Raw genomic sequence first — 19464 nt, forward strand, 5'->3', positions numbered from 1 at the left:
CCAATTGCAGTGCTAATAAATACATATCATATATCATATCATATCATATCATATCATATCATATCATATATCACTGTAACCGAGTGTATAGGTCTACCCAATTACAGTGCTAATAAATACATATCATATCATATCATATCATATCATATCATATCATATCATATCATATCATATCATATCATATATCACTGCCACCGAGTGTATAGGTCTACCCAATCACAGTGCGAATAAATACATATTCATATCATATCATATCATATCATATCATATCATATCATATCATAATCACTGCCACCAAGTGTATACCCAATTGCAGTGCTAATAAATACATATCATATATCATATCATATCATATCATATCATATATCACTGTCACCGAGTGTATAGGTCTACCCAATTACAGTGCTAATAAATACATATCATATCATATATCACTGCCACCGAGTGTATAGGTCTACCCAATTACAGTGCTAATAAATACATATTCATATCATATCATATCATATCATAATCACTGCCACCAAGTGTATACCCAATTGCAGTGCTAATAAATACATATCATATATCATATCATATCATATCATATATCACTGTCACCGAGTGTATAGGTCTACCCAATTACAGTTCTAATAAATACGTATCATATCATATCATATCATAATCACTGCCACCAAGTGTATACCCAATTGCAGTGCTAATAAATACATATTCATATCATATCATATCATATCATATCATATCATATCATATCATATCATAATCACTGCCACCAAGTGTATACCCAATTACAGTGCTAATAAATACATATTCATATCATATCATATCATATCATATCATATCATATCATAATCACTGCCACCAAGTGTATACCCAATTACAGTGCTAATAAATACATATTCATATCATATCATATATCATATCATATCATATCATATCATATAATATCATAATCATTGCCACCAAGTGTATACCCAATTGCAGTGCTAATAAATACATATCATATATCATATCATATCATATCATATCATATATCACTGTCACCGAGTGTATAGGTCTACCCAATTACAGTGCTAATAAATACATATCATATCATATCATATCATAATCACTGCCACCAAGTGTATACCCAATTGCAGTGCTAATAAATACATATCATATCATATCATATCATATCATATCATATCATATCATATCATATCATATCATATCATATCATATCATATCATGTATCATATCGTCATATCATATCATGTATCATATCATATCATAATCACTGCCACCAAGTGTATACCCAATTGCAGTGCTAATAAATACATATCATATATCATATCATATCATGTATCATATCATATCATAATCACTGCCACCAAGTGTATACCCAATTGCAGTGCTAATAAATACATATCATATATCATATCATATCATATCATATCATATCATATCATATCATATCATATATCACTGTCACCAAGTGTATAGGTCTACCCAATTACAGAGCTAATAAATACATATCATATCATATCATATCATAATCACTGCCACCAAGTGTATACCCAATTGCAGTGCTAATAAATACATATCATATCATATCATATCATATCATCATATCATATCATATCATATCATCATATCATATCATGTATCATATCATATCATAATCACTGCCACCAAGTGTATACCCAATTGCAGTGCTAATAAATACATATCATATCATATCATATCATATCATATTATATCATATCATATCATGTATCATATCATATCATAATCACTGCCACCAAGTGTAGGCCTATACCCAATTGCAGTGCTAATAAATACATATCATATCATATCATTATAATTATCGTATCATATCATATATCATATCATATCGTGTCATATTTTTTTATTTTATTGGGTTATTTTACGATGCTGTATCAACATCTAGGTTATTTAGCGTCTGAATGATATGAAGGTGATAATGCCGGTGAAATGAGTCCGGGGTCCAGCACCGAAAGTTACCCAGCATTTGCTCGTATTGGGTTGAGGGAAAACCCCGGAAAAAACCTCAACCAGGTAAATTGCGCTGACCGGGATTCGAACCCGGGCCACCTGCTTTCGCGGCCAGACGCGCTGACCGTTACTCCACAGGTGTCGACCATATCGTGTCATATCATAATTCGAAATATAAGCAAATATTCCAAACAATCAACTTCGAAATTAATTCAACTTAAGTTCTTCTTCTAATCGCAGAATAATTATTGCTTAAAAATGTTATTGTATAAACTTATTCGTGGCATGTTAGACAATATATTTCAATGACAATGAAATTAATCTAAGAAACGTCAATTCAGAACACCTAAAACATTATCGCATAAAAATGTTTCCGTTTTGAGAATGTGTCCTAAATACAATGAACTCTTAAGTAAAGTTGAATTGGGCCATTGTTGCACTTATAATCCTTTTAAAAAGCAGTTAAACATAATAATAATAATAATAATAATAATAATAATAATAATAATAATAATAATAATAATAATAATAATAAACTGCTTGTGATTTCCACCTTGCATTCTTCGGGTAAGATTACTAATACTGTCTTGCATTTTTGCTTGCTTCTTTGTTAACAAATCACAAGCTGTGCTTCTTGTCATGTAATATTATATTCATTAATTGATTATTTCTTTTAGTGTTAGTATTTCTATTATTTTATGTGATTATTATTACAGTATTACTTTTTTGTCTATTCAAACGCTATAGTTTTTTTTGTCATAATACTCCATTCATTAATTGTTAAAGGCTTTGTGATGTATCTTGTATCACTGTGAAAAGAGAGAGAAAGGAGATATGTCTTACTTCGTCTGTGTTGTTACGGCGATGGGGGAGTGGAGCGGTACCGTCCATCCATCCAGTGGCGGAAGGGACTAGTTAATACATTCTGTAGCACAAAATAAAGTAAAAAATATCTCTCTTCGTACTGTGTAGTTCCGTCACTGAGCTTGTCTTTCAAGAAACTGAGTTCCGGCAGCCTGTACAATAACAAGGTTTTGAAAGAAATACTGAAAATTTACAACCCTCCTACAATCTCCACTCTCATTTGAAGGGACTTGGTTTTATTGCTACTGAGACAAGATAAACCTTACCAGGTATAGTTTCTAGACTTACAGTTAGTTCATTATTTTCGTTATATTTTCAAATTCACTGCAATGCAGTCTGATATGAAAATATTTTATTTATAAAAAATATACTGGAATATTTATTTTACAAAATGTGCTGCGTGTGAAAAGAATTGATTATTCGCTTGTAACATTAAACAGATATTTTATTGCTATACGTGATAAAGTATCTTGAGAAAAAGTTCAATCGCGATCTCGAAGTGCTTCCGTCACACAGCGAACAGTCAGCTCGCGTGTGTGCAGCTATCACTACTACAATATGCTGTGTAAGCATCTGTATGCACAGCACATGCTCGGTATTTCTTATTTCCTGGTTCGCACTATATCCGTATCTTAAATCATGACTGCTCACTTCCTCTTCTTGGCGATAAAAATTACACTTCTGCATACAGAATGATATGAAATGTTCCTTACAGAAAGTTCTATAAATCAAAACAATAACAGACATGTCATGTGTTTAGCAACATGAAGACAGCAACTAATTGCGAGTCTGAAAACAAATTTGTAATTCTTCCACTTTACTTGCCAATATTTATGACATTCATAGCTTTGATTATTACTTGAAAGTTGTTAGTATAAACTGAATAAATGATTAAACAGCCAACCGCGGCGAACACAGCAATCAGTGCATAGATCTAACGCTGCATACCTTTTTTACATGGATATTTAACGACGCTTTGTCAACTACTGTTATTTAGCGTCGATGGAATTTGTGGTATCGAGATGGTATTTGGCGAGATGAGGCCGAGAATTCGCCATAGATTACCTAACATTTGCCTTACGGTTGGGGAAAACCTCGGAATAAACAATCAGATTACCAGCCCAACTGAGAATCTAACCCACTCTCTAGCGCAACTCCTGATCAGCAGACAAACACGCCTGCCAACTGAACCACGCTAATGACTAAAGACCACTGTCGTGAGTTGGAATTTCGTCTAGGATCTAGGGCAGTGGACGGCAAGATTACTTCATATAAAATGCAGCACACAATGCACAACAAAGGGTAAGGTAGGAAGAGAAGGATACTCAAACTGCTTAATATTGAAGGAACAAGTGATGACTAGAGAGCGGAATTTTAGGTCCTAAAAAGTGGTATTTTAGGAAACCAAAAATAGGCTCTTAAACTCCTTTATTTAGGCTCTATAAAATAAAAAATTGGCTTTTTTGTTAAAGAATGTCACTAATATGAGATTCAACATTTATTTAATGCAAAATTCTAGGATTAAAAGAAACTTCCACACATTTCACATTTTACAAGGGTACACATGCCTACAAAAAATGAAGACATTATGTCTTTAAGTTATTGTTTTTCATTCACCAATCACATTTCCATAGTTTGCTTCATAGTAGATGATCAGCATCCATTGTGGCTATTGTGTCTCTCACTGCTGTACTTACAAATGGTGAGAAAAAAGGAAGGGGTTGTTATCTGTCTTGGAATGTAAGAGAATGCTTATTTGGGTACAACCCAGCGAGTTTGTGTTAAATTGCTGACAGACAGAGGAAGATATAATAATAATAATAATAATAATAATAATAATAATAATAATAATAATAATAATAATTTGTCCCGCAGGAGTTCTTTTACATGCCAGTAAATCTACTGACATGAGTCTGTCGCATTTAAGTACACTTATATGCCATTGACTTGGGCCGGGATCGAACCCGCAACCTCGAGCACAAAAGGCCAGCGCTATACCGACTACGCTACCCAGGCCGATTGAAAGTTGGAATTTTAGGATTGAAAGATTGTAAGAATGAGAAGGGGTGGCCCGGGGGTACTTCTCTATTGTGTTGACTGCTAGGAAGGTGTTGTTGTTATCCGTCTTGGAATGTAAACGGTACAGGATGTTAAGAAAAACAGCAAACAGTTACGAAAAATGATGCAAAAATTTAAAAAACTTAAAAATAGACACTAATGTCGAAATAGGCATTTTTAGGCACTATAAAATCCCTTTATTTGTACCTATATTTCCATGAAAGATGTATTAAATCTCAATATATATTATTTTAATGTACCGAAGTACATATGATATTTCCATGCAGATATTCTGCGTCATCATACGATGAAAGAGTAATGGAACGGAGAAAAATTCTCTCCGGCACCGGGATTTGAACCCGTGCTTTCAGCTCTACGTGCTGATGCTTTATCCACTAAGCCACACCGGATATGATATGCGTAAATCACTTCGTGATTTAAGATGGCGCTTATTCCGTCGGATCCCGGTCAACTAGTCAATCATAGCGAGTGCACCTCAGCACATGTGTAGACTTCAGTCCTACGTTCATAGACCTCTATGACGTAGTGCAGAGGGCGGCCTCTAGAGGGAACTCAAGAGTTGGAACTTAAATTGAGACGATTCTGTCCGACACCGGGATGGGTATCCGGTGTGGCTTAGTGGATAAAGCATCAGCACGTAGAGCTGAAAACCCGGGTTCAAATCCCGGTACCGGAGAGAATTTTTCTCCGTTCCATTACTCTTTCATCGTATGATGACGCAGAATATCGGCATGGAAATATCATATGTACTTCGGTACATTAAAATAATATATATGATATGCGTAAATCACTTCGTGATTTAAGACGGCGCTTATTCCGTCGGATCCCGGTCAACTAGTCACTCATAACGAGTGCACCTCAGCACATGTGTGGACTTCAGTCCTACGTTTATAGACCTCTATGACATAGTGCAGAGGCCGGCCACTAGAGGGAACCCAAGAGTTGGAACTTAAACTGAGACGATTCTGTCCGACACCGGGATGGGTATCCGGTGTGGCTTAGTGGATAAAGCATCAGCACGTAGAGCTGAAAACCCAGGTTCAAATCCCGGTGCCGGAGAGAATTTTTCTCCGTTCCATTACTCTTTCATCGTATTAAATCTCAAGCCTGTATGTATAAAAAAAATAAGTTTTTGCCTAAATTCCGCTCTCTAGTGATGATTAAAGGGAGGGAAATCATGCCTTTCCCCTCCACCCTGCTTGTGTATTAAGAGGTTGACTCGCAAATCAAAAAAGCCGACCACTAGTCTAGAGCACATCAGCGTCTGTGGCTCAACGTTAGCGCTTTGGTTTTCCGTCCAGGTGACCCGGATTTGATGCCCGGCTGGATCGTGATGGAATTTGTGGCTGACAAAGCAGATGTTGTAGAGGAGTTTTCTCGGGTTACTCCCGTTTTTCTCCATCATTCCATATTTTGCAATTCATTTTTATAGTTTTCAGAGAAGTCTGTATTGTATATTAAAAGTATTTATTTCAGTCACTGACTTCACAGCATATGTTTAAGGTGTTAAACCTTTGCATTACATGTTTAAAAGACGTATGAACGTTTTCGTTGGACTACGCCAACATCATCAGATATGACGTACATTTCAGCAATATCAATAATCTTTACAAATACAAAACTTATTTAGTGGCATGCAAAATAAGACATACTAAAAACCAACATGGTTATGATGCGCATTGACATTCTTGTATGACTGCCCTTATTGTCAATTAATTAAAATACACGTGTATTGACAATAAGGGCAGCCATACAAGAATGTCAATGCGTATCATAACCATGTTGGTTTTTAGTATGTTTTATTTTACATGCCACTAAATATGTTTTGTATTTGTAGATATTATGTAGAGATTATTGATATTGCTGAAATGTACGTCGTATCTGATGATGTTGGCGTAGTCCAACAAAAACGTTCATACGCCTTTTAAACATGTAATGCAAAGGTTTAACACCTTAAACATATGCTGTGAAGTCAGTGACTGAAATAAATACTTTTAATATCCATCATTCCAGCCAACACTCCCTACCTTTCCCTTCTTATTTCATCTATAATCTGCAATAGTAAAAATAGGCTGAGGTGAAGTCTTGGGGATAGTACGGGTTTCCGATGTCAATATAGAAAGTTCAGTCCGATAATGTGATTTCTGTACACAATGTGGGTCACGAAGCTCAGTTAATAACTTCTGTGTCAGAGCATTGTGGTGAAACTCACAGAAGCAAACGGTTACTGGAATATTTCCAAAACGGCAGAATGTCAATCCACTTCCAATTCTGTAACATCAAGATTCCTTACAATTTTTTTGCTCTAGAATAAGCTTGTTCGCTGAATAAGTAATCTGTAACTTGTAATTTATATGCCCTAGCTGTCTGCCTTCTTTAATCGTTCAGCGTCAATGACTACTAAGTTGAACATATGCCCTTATTTCAGACAGAAATGTATTACTCCATCACCGGCGTCTGTTCTTGGTGCTGTATTGAATTTAAGACATGTTGGCAGTAGTTTCAAGTCTTAAAACGATGTCAACAAGTACGTATGTGCATTTATGCCACCATTCTTTCAACTTCCGTCTTCATTAATGTTATTGTAATTACCTACCAGTATCGTAAGTAATATTTATTTTTTGTTTTTTGTTTTTTTTTCCTGTTTTCGTATAGACAGCTTTGTGTACAGAAAGTTTATATAAGAAAATCTCTTAAAATTCAAGCTAGTTAAAAAAATAAATACAAAAACTTACTCCACTAGTTCGTATTTTAAATTGTTCAGGACCTGTTTTTCGAAAACTTGCATTAAACTTACATAACTTATCTGCAGTTTCTATTTCAAGTAAGCAATACATCGTCTGTAGTTATTTCTGTTGAGAAATGGTATGGGTTATTGGTGTAAACTGGGATATACTGTATCCACGTATATTTAGGCCACTCATATGTGCTCATTATTGTTGTTGTTTAGTCAACTGTCCAGAGACAGCTTTGAATCTCATAAGTGACACCAATAAGGCATCACTCATGGGGAAACTAAGCCAGGAGATAATGGATTAGGGTGACTAGTTGTGTTTTCTTAAAATGCTGACGTGGTTGGAAAATGGCCGGTACATTTTCCTGGAGTTCTCTCATTCAAGGATCATGTTCTTTCATATGCCGCAAATATACAAAAGGGTTCCCCCAGTTTTACTGATTTGTGTGTAATTTTATATTTATGGTTAAGATACCTTTTTTTTCTAGTAAATGTTTGACTAAATTACCCTAACCTTAAAAATCCATCGCTTGTGGTTAGATTTGAATTCTCTAACTTTGGGTGTAATGTATTTCGTATCAAGTTCAACATTAATCTAAAACTAAATTAATTTTATATGTATTATATAGAGCATTGAATTTAGAAGAGGACTCGCCATAGGCAGCTACAGTATAATATGCAGGAAATGCTCCATTTCATGTATTTGTCCGCAACAATTTATTGTTGCTTGTTACAAATGAAGAATACGTATGACGTAGGAATATAATATATTACTACTACAAACAAAATGTAGCTATAATATGGAGGTACTGATTTATTGAAATCCTCTATCCTCAAACAAGGTCCATCAAGACGATCCAGTCCACACCTATGGAGTAACGGCTAGCGCGTCTGGCCGCGAAACCAGGTGGCCCGGGTTCGATTTCCGGGTGGGGCAAGTTATCTGGTTGAGGTTTTTTCTGGGGTTTTCCCTCAACCCAATATGAGCAAATGCTGGGTAACTTTCGGTGCTGGACCCCGGACTCATTTCACCGGCATTATCACCTTCATACCATTCAGACGCTAAATAACCTAAGCTGTTGATAAAGCGTCGTAAAATAATTTACTAAAAAAAAAAGACGATCCAGAAATTAGATCAAAATATTTTAAACATAGAAAAACATAAGTAGAACATGAAAAGAATAACAGATAACAAAATTAATAATAATAAAATAACATTTACTCTTCAATGTGCGATCCTCTTTTAAATTGAACGCATTGTATTATAATCATAATGAATGGCTACTTTCTTACATGAGATTAAGACATTTACTGGATTTACAATCGTCATTCAGTCCTTGTTTTCCCATTACGGTATGTAATTGTGATATTTTTATGTCGTTGAATTCTAGATATAATAAAGAAGTTGCTTTTGGTATCAAATGTAACTCACTTCTTAAGAAGACTGTAGGTTATTAAATAAATCAGTATTGAAACTAGTTATATATGTGATTTATTTTGAACAAAACAGATATGATCAACATGTATGTACATATAATATCAAACAGAAACTATTACTTTTACAGGATCGCATATTTCACTCATTGGCAACAACTAAATCGTTATACGAGTAAATAAAAAAACAACATAACTGACAACATGTCTTAAAGGATAACAATGATCTGCTGCATTCTGTTCCAGAAATGTTCTACCAAATTCTTTAAATATATGTTGATAGTTTATCATTTCAAAAATGCGGGTACAGATCCACATAAAATTAATAAATTAAGATCATAAACTGTGGTTAACAGTCTGATCAATAGAAACACTATATTATAATGCATAACTATGTGCAGCTACAACAGAATTATCCTTATTCATGCATGATAAAGATAGCTGTTTATATTGTGGATTATTGTGGGCTTTAATTTTATTTGTTATATTTGCGTTTCTTTTCAGATTCGCCAACCTAAGCTTCGCACGTCTTCACCAGAGGGTGAAGTGACACACTGGCACCTGCACATCCGACCTTATCTTGAATGTAGTCTTGGAAATTGGACTCTAAAACCCACATGAGGCGTTTGTAACCGGGCACGACTTGTGTAGCCAATCGACATTCATTTCCTTTTTGGACCATCAAGAAGTTTTCAGTACTGAAAGCAGTTTCAGTGTTCCACATGTAGATATCGCTTTCCCCTTTCAGACGGAAGAAAATGGCAGAGCCATTGTCCGTTCCAAGGATAACAATCTTTCCATTTTTTGAGCCGACGTCCACGACGGTTCCCTTGGCGGATCCTCGACGAAGGTTCTGAGTCTTGATGGAAAATAGACGTCCACTTGACAAGTACGTGAAGTAAAGAACAGTTGTTCCGCAAGACTTCCTCACGAGCGCGAGGTAGAGCACGTCTCTGCTTGAACAGCCGTGAGTGACAGCTTTGGGCAGCACAACGCGAAATCCTCTGCTGTTGACCACGTCGTAAACGAGGATCGCCCGCGTCGCGGCGTCGCTCACGTACACAAAACAGTTGCCGTCCTTGTCGTAGTCCACCACGAGGTACTGCAGCCGACTGGCCGCGCAGACCAATCCAGACAGGTCGATCGTCTTCAGCACCTTTCCTGTCTTCACGCTGATTGCCACGATCTTAGGGGGGCAGCGCCTCACCGGTTGTTCCAGGGTGTTAACTATACCGACATCCAGAACCCAAAGGATGTCGTGGGCATCTAGGAAGAGATCGACTGCAGACTGGAGAGCCTGACAGTTCCCTTCCTCTTGAAGACTCCAGCACGGGAATGGTGTGATAGTGGGTTGACATTCCTTGTTCTTGAGCGACAACTTGCCCAATGTGAAAGGAATACCTGGTTTATATCGGGGTGTAAGGACGAAGGCTTCGTCTTTGTAGATCTGCAATCTAGTGGCAATGACGTTTTTCGATATGTAGCGTCCTGATGAGACATAGATGTTCTTAGTGGAAGAACATGGCCATTCCAGATTGGCACCATTGAGTGTGAAGGTGAGATCCGGCAGCAGTTGTTTATCACATGTGCCGGACGCAGAATGAACGAGGCAGGCGGCCGCTATTGAGAGCCCGAAGAGGAGAAACTGCATTCTGAAATCAGCACATTGTTCATTTGTATGTAGGCCTATTGATTGCAGATATTTGAATCGTTTAGTTTAGAAAGGGCACAAGTCACATTTTCTCAATTTTACAGGTGACACAAAAACTAATTAAATTATTATTTTTTCAATTCTTTGTATTGCATCTTGGGAAGGATACTAAAATACACTTTACACACGAGTTTCAGGTTTTTTTTTTAATTGAAGGGATGGTTTCTATTTATTTTTCGTCTTGGATATGTGCCCTTTTTAAACTAAACACAGGAACAATAAGAATTCAAAAAGTGGACATATTACAAATTAATGCTTTAATGAATACTAATAGGTGTACAAAATAGTGATAAACATGGAAATATGCCTCTTATTTTCACTTTTGGCATGAAAACTTTATTCTGCATTACCCTGTATTGTAGTTGGCCAATTCACAATGGTGTCATAGAAAGACTTTGCCTCTTCACTTATGTATTTGAGAACTTTTTTGCGCGAATGTTGACTACAGCAGTTTAGTGAAGAAAGGACACATATCCAGTTTATGAGCCACCGGCGTACTCTGTCGGCTAAGGCGCTTGCCATGAGTTTCAGCAATAAAATAAAAGAGAGAGAACATGAAAAAGCTAACGAGTTTATGAGCTATGAGGGAAACGCTTCATCACTGCACAGTAAACTGGCATCATTTTGAATTTTGAAAAAATATATATAAATAGTTTTTTTTCAAATTGTAAAAATATTTATTTTCATATAGCAGAAGGACAGTGATCTACACATACCAATTATCATTATTGTACAAGATACAGTAATGGAGGAACAAAATGTTGAATATTTCCAAAAATTGTACTGCTGTAAGCTATACCTAACCCCTTAAACACCGAATTCTCGAACAAATTACAACGTGTTCATAATATGTGTATAAGATATGTATGCAATGTCCGACGATAGATCATATTTCACCATTTTTCGAATCTTTATCTTGGCAGAATTTAAAATTTCTTTCTCTTCTATTTCAAATTCTGCGCACCTCAACCCTAAGTTATCTGTTGTCCCGTCTTGTATATTTATGTATGCTCCAATCATAATCTAAATACTCGATCTGAGATCACTGACACATTGAGTATATCTCATCATAACACTTCCCGATAATTTTCGTCATTCACCGTTTCAATTTCTAGTTATTGGAACTCCCTACCGCATACCTTTAAGGGGTTGTCAGGCATTTACTAATTTCAAAACCCGGTTGTTGCTTAGACTGTGAGTTTTCCTAAAATATAATTTTTATAATATATGATTTTTTTTAATATATAAATTTTCTTTATTATTTTAATAACTGCTTCGATTAGCATTGCAATAATTGTGTGAGTCTTAGAATTACATATAGCCTAACTAGTCTTCATTTTGCTCTTATTATTATTATTATTATTATTATTATTATTATTATTATTAATTGTAAATTGTATATTGCTCCTATATTTCTGTCATTTTTATATTTCCTATTGTTCTTATACTGTACTGGTTGAGTGAAAGAGAAGATCTTATAGCCTTAACTCTGCCAGTAGAAACTAATCTATTAAATAAATAAATGAGACGAGGAGAAGGTGGAGAGTGTGGAATGATTAAATGAAACGGGAGTACTCTGAGAAAAACAATCTATAATGTCTACTTTGTCCACCAAAAATTACAACACGACCTTACCAGGGATTGAATCCGGACCGCTTGGATGGAAGACCAGCGCGCTAGCCCTTCAGTTAGCAGCTATATAGCCTGCTTGCTTGCTTGCTTGCTTGCTTGCTTACTTACTTACTTACTTACTTACTTACTTACTTACTTACTTACTTACTTAGATTAATATTACTACCTGGAAATGTTTTCCGTATGTATGTAATCAACCTGAAATGTAGTGTGATAACTCCTTGGCCCAGGTCTTGGTTTTATAGTAACCCCCTACATCCCACACACTCTGCAACCTGTAGTACTATCCTTGAGCGATGTTATGCTGCTCTCAGCAATAGCGTCTTGGGGTGGTTGCCTCTATCTTGCCGCCTCGCATGTTTTTGTATTGTAACCTCGTTCCATAAGATTCCGCTGATTTCTGTATTCGTAGTACATCATTCTTCATGGAAATACAGTTGCACCACATCTTTCATTAACACTTACAAGGTCTAACCCTTTTGAACAAATGGTTAATTGTTTTGTAATTTTTGTGTACTGTAACGAAGATATTTTTTTCTTGAACCTTGCGCAGTTTATTTTAATACGGTAATTCTATGTAGTGTAAGAGCATTTTATTATCACAGAACTAAGAATCGTATTTGAATATGTTTCTATTTTAGGTGCTAGATTTAGTAAGATATTCTTTTGGGTTCCATAAAGCGAATTTCATGGCAATTACGTTGGGAATGAGCGTACTATTTCGAATTTTATCGACGAGCATGAACTTCTTAATAAATTAGTGGCATACAATAAACTAATGCAAATTGTTTAACTAAGAGATTGGGCCATACAAGGATTGTACAGCAATAAGGAGTAATATCATCATCATTATCATCGTCATCATCATCATTATCATCGTCATCATTATCATCATCATCGTCGTAATCATAATAATTTAAAAGTTAAGTTTTGTTTGGTTTGTACCGATCTCATGTTATGTCATTCTGAGTCTTGAGGCATTTGTTGTTTTATTTTTAAAGTTCAATATAATTCTACACTTCAAGTCACTGACATGAGGAAAAGTGCTGAAAAAATTGTGCAGGTATATTATACTATACTTCGGGTCCCTTCACATATATGTTATATCATAATAATGTATGAAGTATACTATACTCTTAGAACTTAAGAGGTTACATCTATTTGCTTAATTTTGAAGCTGATCTCTCCATTTTTTCTGGACCATTCTGCATGTATTCTTCCTCTAGATCTGAACTCATAAAGCTGTTGGGGAAATCTCCTTCGTCCATTCTATTTAAAACCAATACTGTATTGGGTAATTAATTGTAATATACCAGTATACTACTACCTGACATTTTCTTCCATTTTATTTTTATTTGGCATAGCAAAGTGTATCCGGTTACGCGGTTACTCGTCTCAAAAATTTCATTTTACCAGCCTCTGTCCGTTGAACTTGGGTTTTCAGAGACCCATAAAGGAGCATTGGAGTGGCCTCGGCTGAGTAAATTCTCACATTTACAATTTTATTACGTTCAATCTTACTGTAATCCATTTAAAATGTAATAAATATTTCATCGACAACAGAATCGACGCTATCAACGTAATCATTGTCATCACAACCGTCATAATTTATTAACTGTTTATTTGTCTTCTTCTTTCTGCTTATCTACAGTGCGGTTTTGAACTTCCGACAACGAAGGTTTGTCCATACGGGGGCAAATTCTTTAATTTATATTTCTATTTTTTTTAATATTTGACATATTCATTTTTGTTTGATTTATATGCCGTATTTACCTGCGTAATAGATGCAATTTTTTTTTTTTTTAGATTTTTGTAACAAACAACTACGCGAGAAAAAAATTTTAGCGAAAAAAAAAAACGCATATTAAAGGTGCGCCAGCTCGAATGCTGAAATAATCGATAGAATCTACGTAACAATATATGGGCCGCGACTAATTTATATATCGATTGCGTCGTACTTAAGACAATCGATAGTTAGCAACAGTTGTATAAGCAGGTGATAACTTGTAACAATGAATAGGCTACAGCGACAATGAGACAAGACACTTTATTGTTATTATTAACACTAGCCTTATCTCATTCACTGGTACCAAGCATTGTTGTTTAAAAACTTGAATTTAAACATATGCAGTGCATCCAATCTTACGACTTTCGATATTATTAAAACGATCTTTGTTTAAAATGATATGCGTCTATTATGCTGGGAATGTTTTTTTTTATTTTAACGCGAAAAATTGGAGCGCGTCCATTACGCTGGTAAATACAGTAATAGTTTTTTAATGTATTTTTGTTTCTGTTATATTTAATAGACCTATATATATATATATATATATATATATATATATATATTAGTTTTCTGATTTTAATAATAAATTAATTAATTAAAAAATTATTGTCTTCCCCCTACTATCCTCCTTTCAACTATAGGACATTTGGCCATTTCGTCCTTATTTCTGTCAGGAATTGGAACCAATACTAGAGAATTTTGTCTTAAGATCAATAAATTAAAACATGCTATCTATCCAGTCCCTGTGGGCGAGAAATAAGACTCTACTTCCCTTCCAAATAACGAGTATAACTCCACTGAATATTTAGCTTGGTACATTACCATTTGACTCGTAGTGAGGGACTTATTAATATTTTTAAATTTAAGTTTGTCTTTGAGGATCTTCTGGGAAATAATTGAAAAACAAATCTTAGATTTCTGGAGGTCCATGAAATAACCTTCGGAACCATGGCTGGCTGTTTGCATAGGCCTAAGAGCAGTAAGGTCTGTATTTACATTTGTATTATGTCTTCAGCTATACGATAGCGCAGCTAGAAATGAAGATCCTTGTGACGTATATCCCATTCGTATACAAGTTGTTTATTATTGTTTCTACAGGTCTCCACTGTCCTTAGAAAATGAACAAGCAATAACTTTCCCGAAAGTCAGGAAACGTCGTAATAATAAATTATAAGTAATATAACATATAATATTGAACTATCTTCCATTTTGACTCATTGATTGTATTCGTAATTATCATACCAGTAGGCGCGAATTCGACTCTCGGCGATGATTTTCCTGTCTTACATTCATATTGGCTGTTACTGCTGGATTAGTTTCATGCTACTCACAATATCATAGAATCCAGTTAATTTTTTTTTAATTTTAACGTTAATTGGAGAAGTGGTGGTAGTGGTGGTGGTTGTGCTAACGATGGTGAAGGAAATGTGGCATTAATGAAAGTGGTTGGCTTTTTATAAGTATAAATTAATTCTCTCACATACTTATTTCATGATTTATAATTTACTTGTAACGAATTTCTCATTTCCTTAATCCTCAGTCTCACTGCCGTCAGAACTTCTTGCAACTTTTCTGTGTTTAATTTCACTTATTCTATTTGAATCATAGTCCTCAGTGCATTTGACATTGACATAGTACGAGCGCTCATGTGATAACATAATATTTCGTATTTCATTGCACTACTCTGAGGTCATTATAACAATAACCTTAACATTCTTCTACACCTGCATGCCGAAGTTTTCATTTCTGTTACTATATAAACTTGTATTACAGAAACGTACATCTCGCAGTCACCGTTAAGTTATATCCTTGCAGTTACAACACTGTGATGTGAGTAATGCATATGTTTTTGACTAAACGAAGCCAATAGTGAATAGTATTAAGATCAATACATCGTTAAGTTATACGTATTTCATAAAAAATCAGTTCCTGAATCATGTTGCGAATGATGTTACTTATTGTTTAAGATTCATTTTTCAAATACAATGCATATGTGAAATGATTGTACTTTAACGCAACAATCCAGTTTCTTTGTCATGTTGCGAATGGTAGTATTGTTTATAATTATTTATTTTTCTTGAACCACAATTTATTCCCTATGTGGCTATGGAAGAGATTTATCTTCCTTCCACGGGACTGGATATTTATCCATTGTCATGTGTTGTCTCAGCGGTGGCCGTGTGCACTGCTGATAGTACGATCAGGAAAGTCATAAATGTGTGTCTGCCAAGTGTTGGTCAAACATACACTGAATTCCGCTTAATAGGACCATGTTGAGACTATGCGTTTTAATCCAATAAAGCGGAGTATTAGGACCAAGCTTAGAAGGACAAAAACAGTACACGTCAATAAATGTATCTAATTCCGGTTAAGAGGACCAGCCGCATTATTGGACCAAAACACATGGTCCTAACATTATCCTATTAAGCGGAATTCACTATATACCCTCCCATTGAATTGTAAATCGGTATGAAAAAATGAAGTGAAACTTGACAAAGAAAGAAAAGCTATAATTCAAAAGGAATACACAGATGAAACCATTTATTGCTTACCTAAATAAGAAGAAAACGTTCGTTTTGTAGATATATTTCATACGGAAGTTATTCTTTATAATCGGAGAAATTAGGATTTCAGACTTCATTTATACAGTGTATGGACTAAGGAAATATATGTACCGTAATTAATTCTGCACACATTTACGCAAATTATCTATAGCAGCTTAAAACCTTACGATTCAGAACGAAGAATTTATATAGCTCCAGGCAAAACTTAGAGTCTCACCTATAACCAGATGAATTTATTATCATACCCTTTTTATTGTGAGTTTTATTTAAATTTCGTATTTCTTCTTTTTTTTTATTCTATTACATTCCATTTGTTGTATTCTTCCTTACGTTTTCTCTGTTAACTATTTGTACTGAGTTGCTTTTATTATATACCAATCTTTAGATCTGTATTTTACTTTCTTTTTTCTATTATGGTATTATTTTCATATTGTTTAGTATCGATTTTGTTATGCTATTATTTTTTTGTAATATGTTAGTATTCCGTTCTTTAACTTTTTGTTAAAGTTCACTACTTTGTGACCTGGTAGAGTGTATGAGAAGGCCCTATGGCCTTAATTCTACCAGTATAAATAAAATTATTATAACTGTGCAATTAATGCAGGAATGTAATGTTAGTATATGTCGTTCTAACGGTGGCCGGAAAGCTTGTAAGCTGTTCGAGTAGTACCTAGGCCTACACTATCTTCTTGGAGTTTATAAAAATTATAATTTTCCGTAACAACTTGACGTTCATTTAAATGAAGAAGTAGTAGTAGTAGCCTACTAGTAATTACTGTATTCTTAATAGTTAATAGTTGGATGTTAGTTGGCATACCAATTATTATTAGTTTTCAGTGGTAGAAGTAGTTCTTAGTTAGGCCTATTTATATTTACTGATCGTACTGGTGGTGGTGGTGGTGGTGGTGGTGGTGGTGGTGGTGTTTATGGTAAAACTTAGTCTTGACATTGTAAGTGTTTCTGTCATGTTCCAGACGATTACGATGCTAGTACCGCATGGTAGAGCTTTACCGCATGGAGGACCTTGCTGCCATCTGTTGCTTGGTTTGAGTGTTATGTTGATGCTTTCACCGCCGCCGTCCTCCAGCTTCGAGAGCACGTATGAGATTCACAATCTGACCTGGACTGGGGGTTCTTTCGAGTGGCCATGTGAATTTACGAAGAATATATACAAGAGTTCGGGACGCTACACATCAAAAAATCTAATTGCAACAAGGGCACAAATCTATAAAGACGACGTTATAGTTGTCTTTCCTCGTTACCGGGCCGGCGTCCCTGTAACTCTTGCTAAAACCTCCCTCAAAGACAAGAAGTGTGGATCTACTTTCACAGCATTCCCGTGCTGGAGTCTTCAAGAAGAAGGCAACTGTCAGGCTCTTCAGTCTGCCGTTGATCTCTTTCTAGACTCTGAGGGTATCCTTTGGGTTCTGGATATCGGTATAGTTAACATCCTGGAACAGCCTGTGAGGCGCTGCCCCCCTAAGATCGTGGCATTCAGCGTGAAGACAGGAAAGGTGCTGAAGACGATCGATCTGTCTGGATTGGTCTGTGCAGCCAGTCGGCTCCAGTACCTCGTGGTGGACTACGACAATGAAGGACATTGTTTTGTGTATGTGAGCGATGCCGCGACAAGAGCTATCCTCGTCTATGACGTTGGTAACTCCAGGGGCTATAGAGTAGTGCTCCCCAAAGCAGTGACTCAAGGAGCAGCGCGAAGAGATGTTCTGTATCTCGCCTTGGTAACAAAGCCAAGTGGAATTGCTGTTCTCATATTCACATACCTGTCCGGCGACAGAATGTTCTCCATCAAGACCCAGTATCTGCAGCAGGGCACCGCCTCAGGCCGTGTCCACGATCTGGGCCCGAAACCTAACAAAATTGTCATTGTAGGAACAGACGATGGGGCGGCTGTACTGTTCAGAATAGAGGGCGAAGGTGACATTTACGTCTGGAACAGCACTACAACTTTTACACAGAATAATTTCATTTCTGTTTACTGTCCACGGTCTTGCGCGTTGCCCACACATGTAATGGCAGACTATAAGCGAGGGATTATGCGTGTATTGTCGTCTAATTTCCAAGATTATATCCAGGGTACTGTTGGTTGTGGCGCAATACAATCTCTGACTCCATTATAATAGATCTAGTTTATTTTATTATGGAGCTTTTGTAATCTGACATGGTTTGTAATTTCTCAAAAAGACTGATGCCGAAGCAAGGCAAACGCCTGTACATTTTTTCTTGTTTTTGTTTTATAATTGTTATCATTTTGTTAATACTTACATATTGTATAAACATATAACAAATATTTATGTACTCGTATATTTCATTCTTACAGGGAGCAAAAATTGAGTTTCAGGCTTATAAATGTCGGCCAATTTCGAAGGCATGAAGTTTCAAGTTAAAATATTGACTTATAATGTTTGCAAATGAACTTACATCTCTCCTTTTCGTTCTCACCAAGTTTTGATAAGGACAAATAATGTTACAGAAAGGAAGCCGACCTTCACCATTCCTTCATCATCATCATCATTATTTATTTATTTATTTATTTATTTACCTGTCTGTCTGTACGTCCATCCGTTCGTATGCCCGTCCATCCATCCAGCTATTTATTTATTTATTTATTTATTTATTTATTTATTCTTCTACCAAGATTGTCAAATTA

General features: G+C 35.6%; 2 protein-coding genes across 3 annotated transcripts; one reads left to right on the forward strand and one right to left on the reverse strand.

Moving 5' to 3' along the window:
- Positions 1-9138: 9138 nt before the first annotated feature.
- Positions 9139-13316, reverse strand: yellow-g (L-dopachrome tautomerase yellow-g). Of its 2 annotated transcripts, none has more exons than XM_069829197.1 (2): positions 12595-13316; positions 9139-10755 (listed from the first exon to the last, which is right to left on the reverse strand). In XM_069829197.1, exon 2 carries the CDS (start codon positions 10752-10754, stop codon positions 9618-9620), a length of 1137 nt encoding a protein of 378 aa, XP_069685298.1. In that variant the 5' UTR covers position 10755; positions 12595-13316; the 3' UTR covers positions 9139-9617. The 2 variants fall into 2 exon arrangements, with proteins under 2 accessions (XP_069685298.1, XP_069685297.1); XM_069829196.1 differs by having other exon boundaries at positions 12613-13315.
- On the forward strand, positions 10331-19104 carry LOC138701866 (protein yellow-like). The gene is made up of 2 exons (XM_069829195.1): positions 10331-10779; positions 17771-19104. The coding sequence occupies exon 2, from the start codon at positions 17780-17782 to the stop codon at positions 18932-18934; it is 1155 nt and encodes a 384-aa protein (XP_069685296.1). The 5' UTR covers positions 10331-10779; positions 17771-17779; the 3' UTR covers positions 18935-19104.
- Positions 19105-19464: the final 360 nt, after the last annotated feature.

The sequence above is a fragment of the Periplaneta americana genome, chromosome 6 (genome assembly GCF_040183065.1).
Source record: "Periplaneta americana isolate PAMFEO1 chromosome 6, P.americana_PAMFEO1_priV1, whole genome shotgun sequence".
Lineage (NCBI taxonomy): Eukaryota > Metazoa > Arthropoda > Insecta > Blattodea > Blattidae > Periplaneta > Periplaneta americana.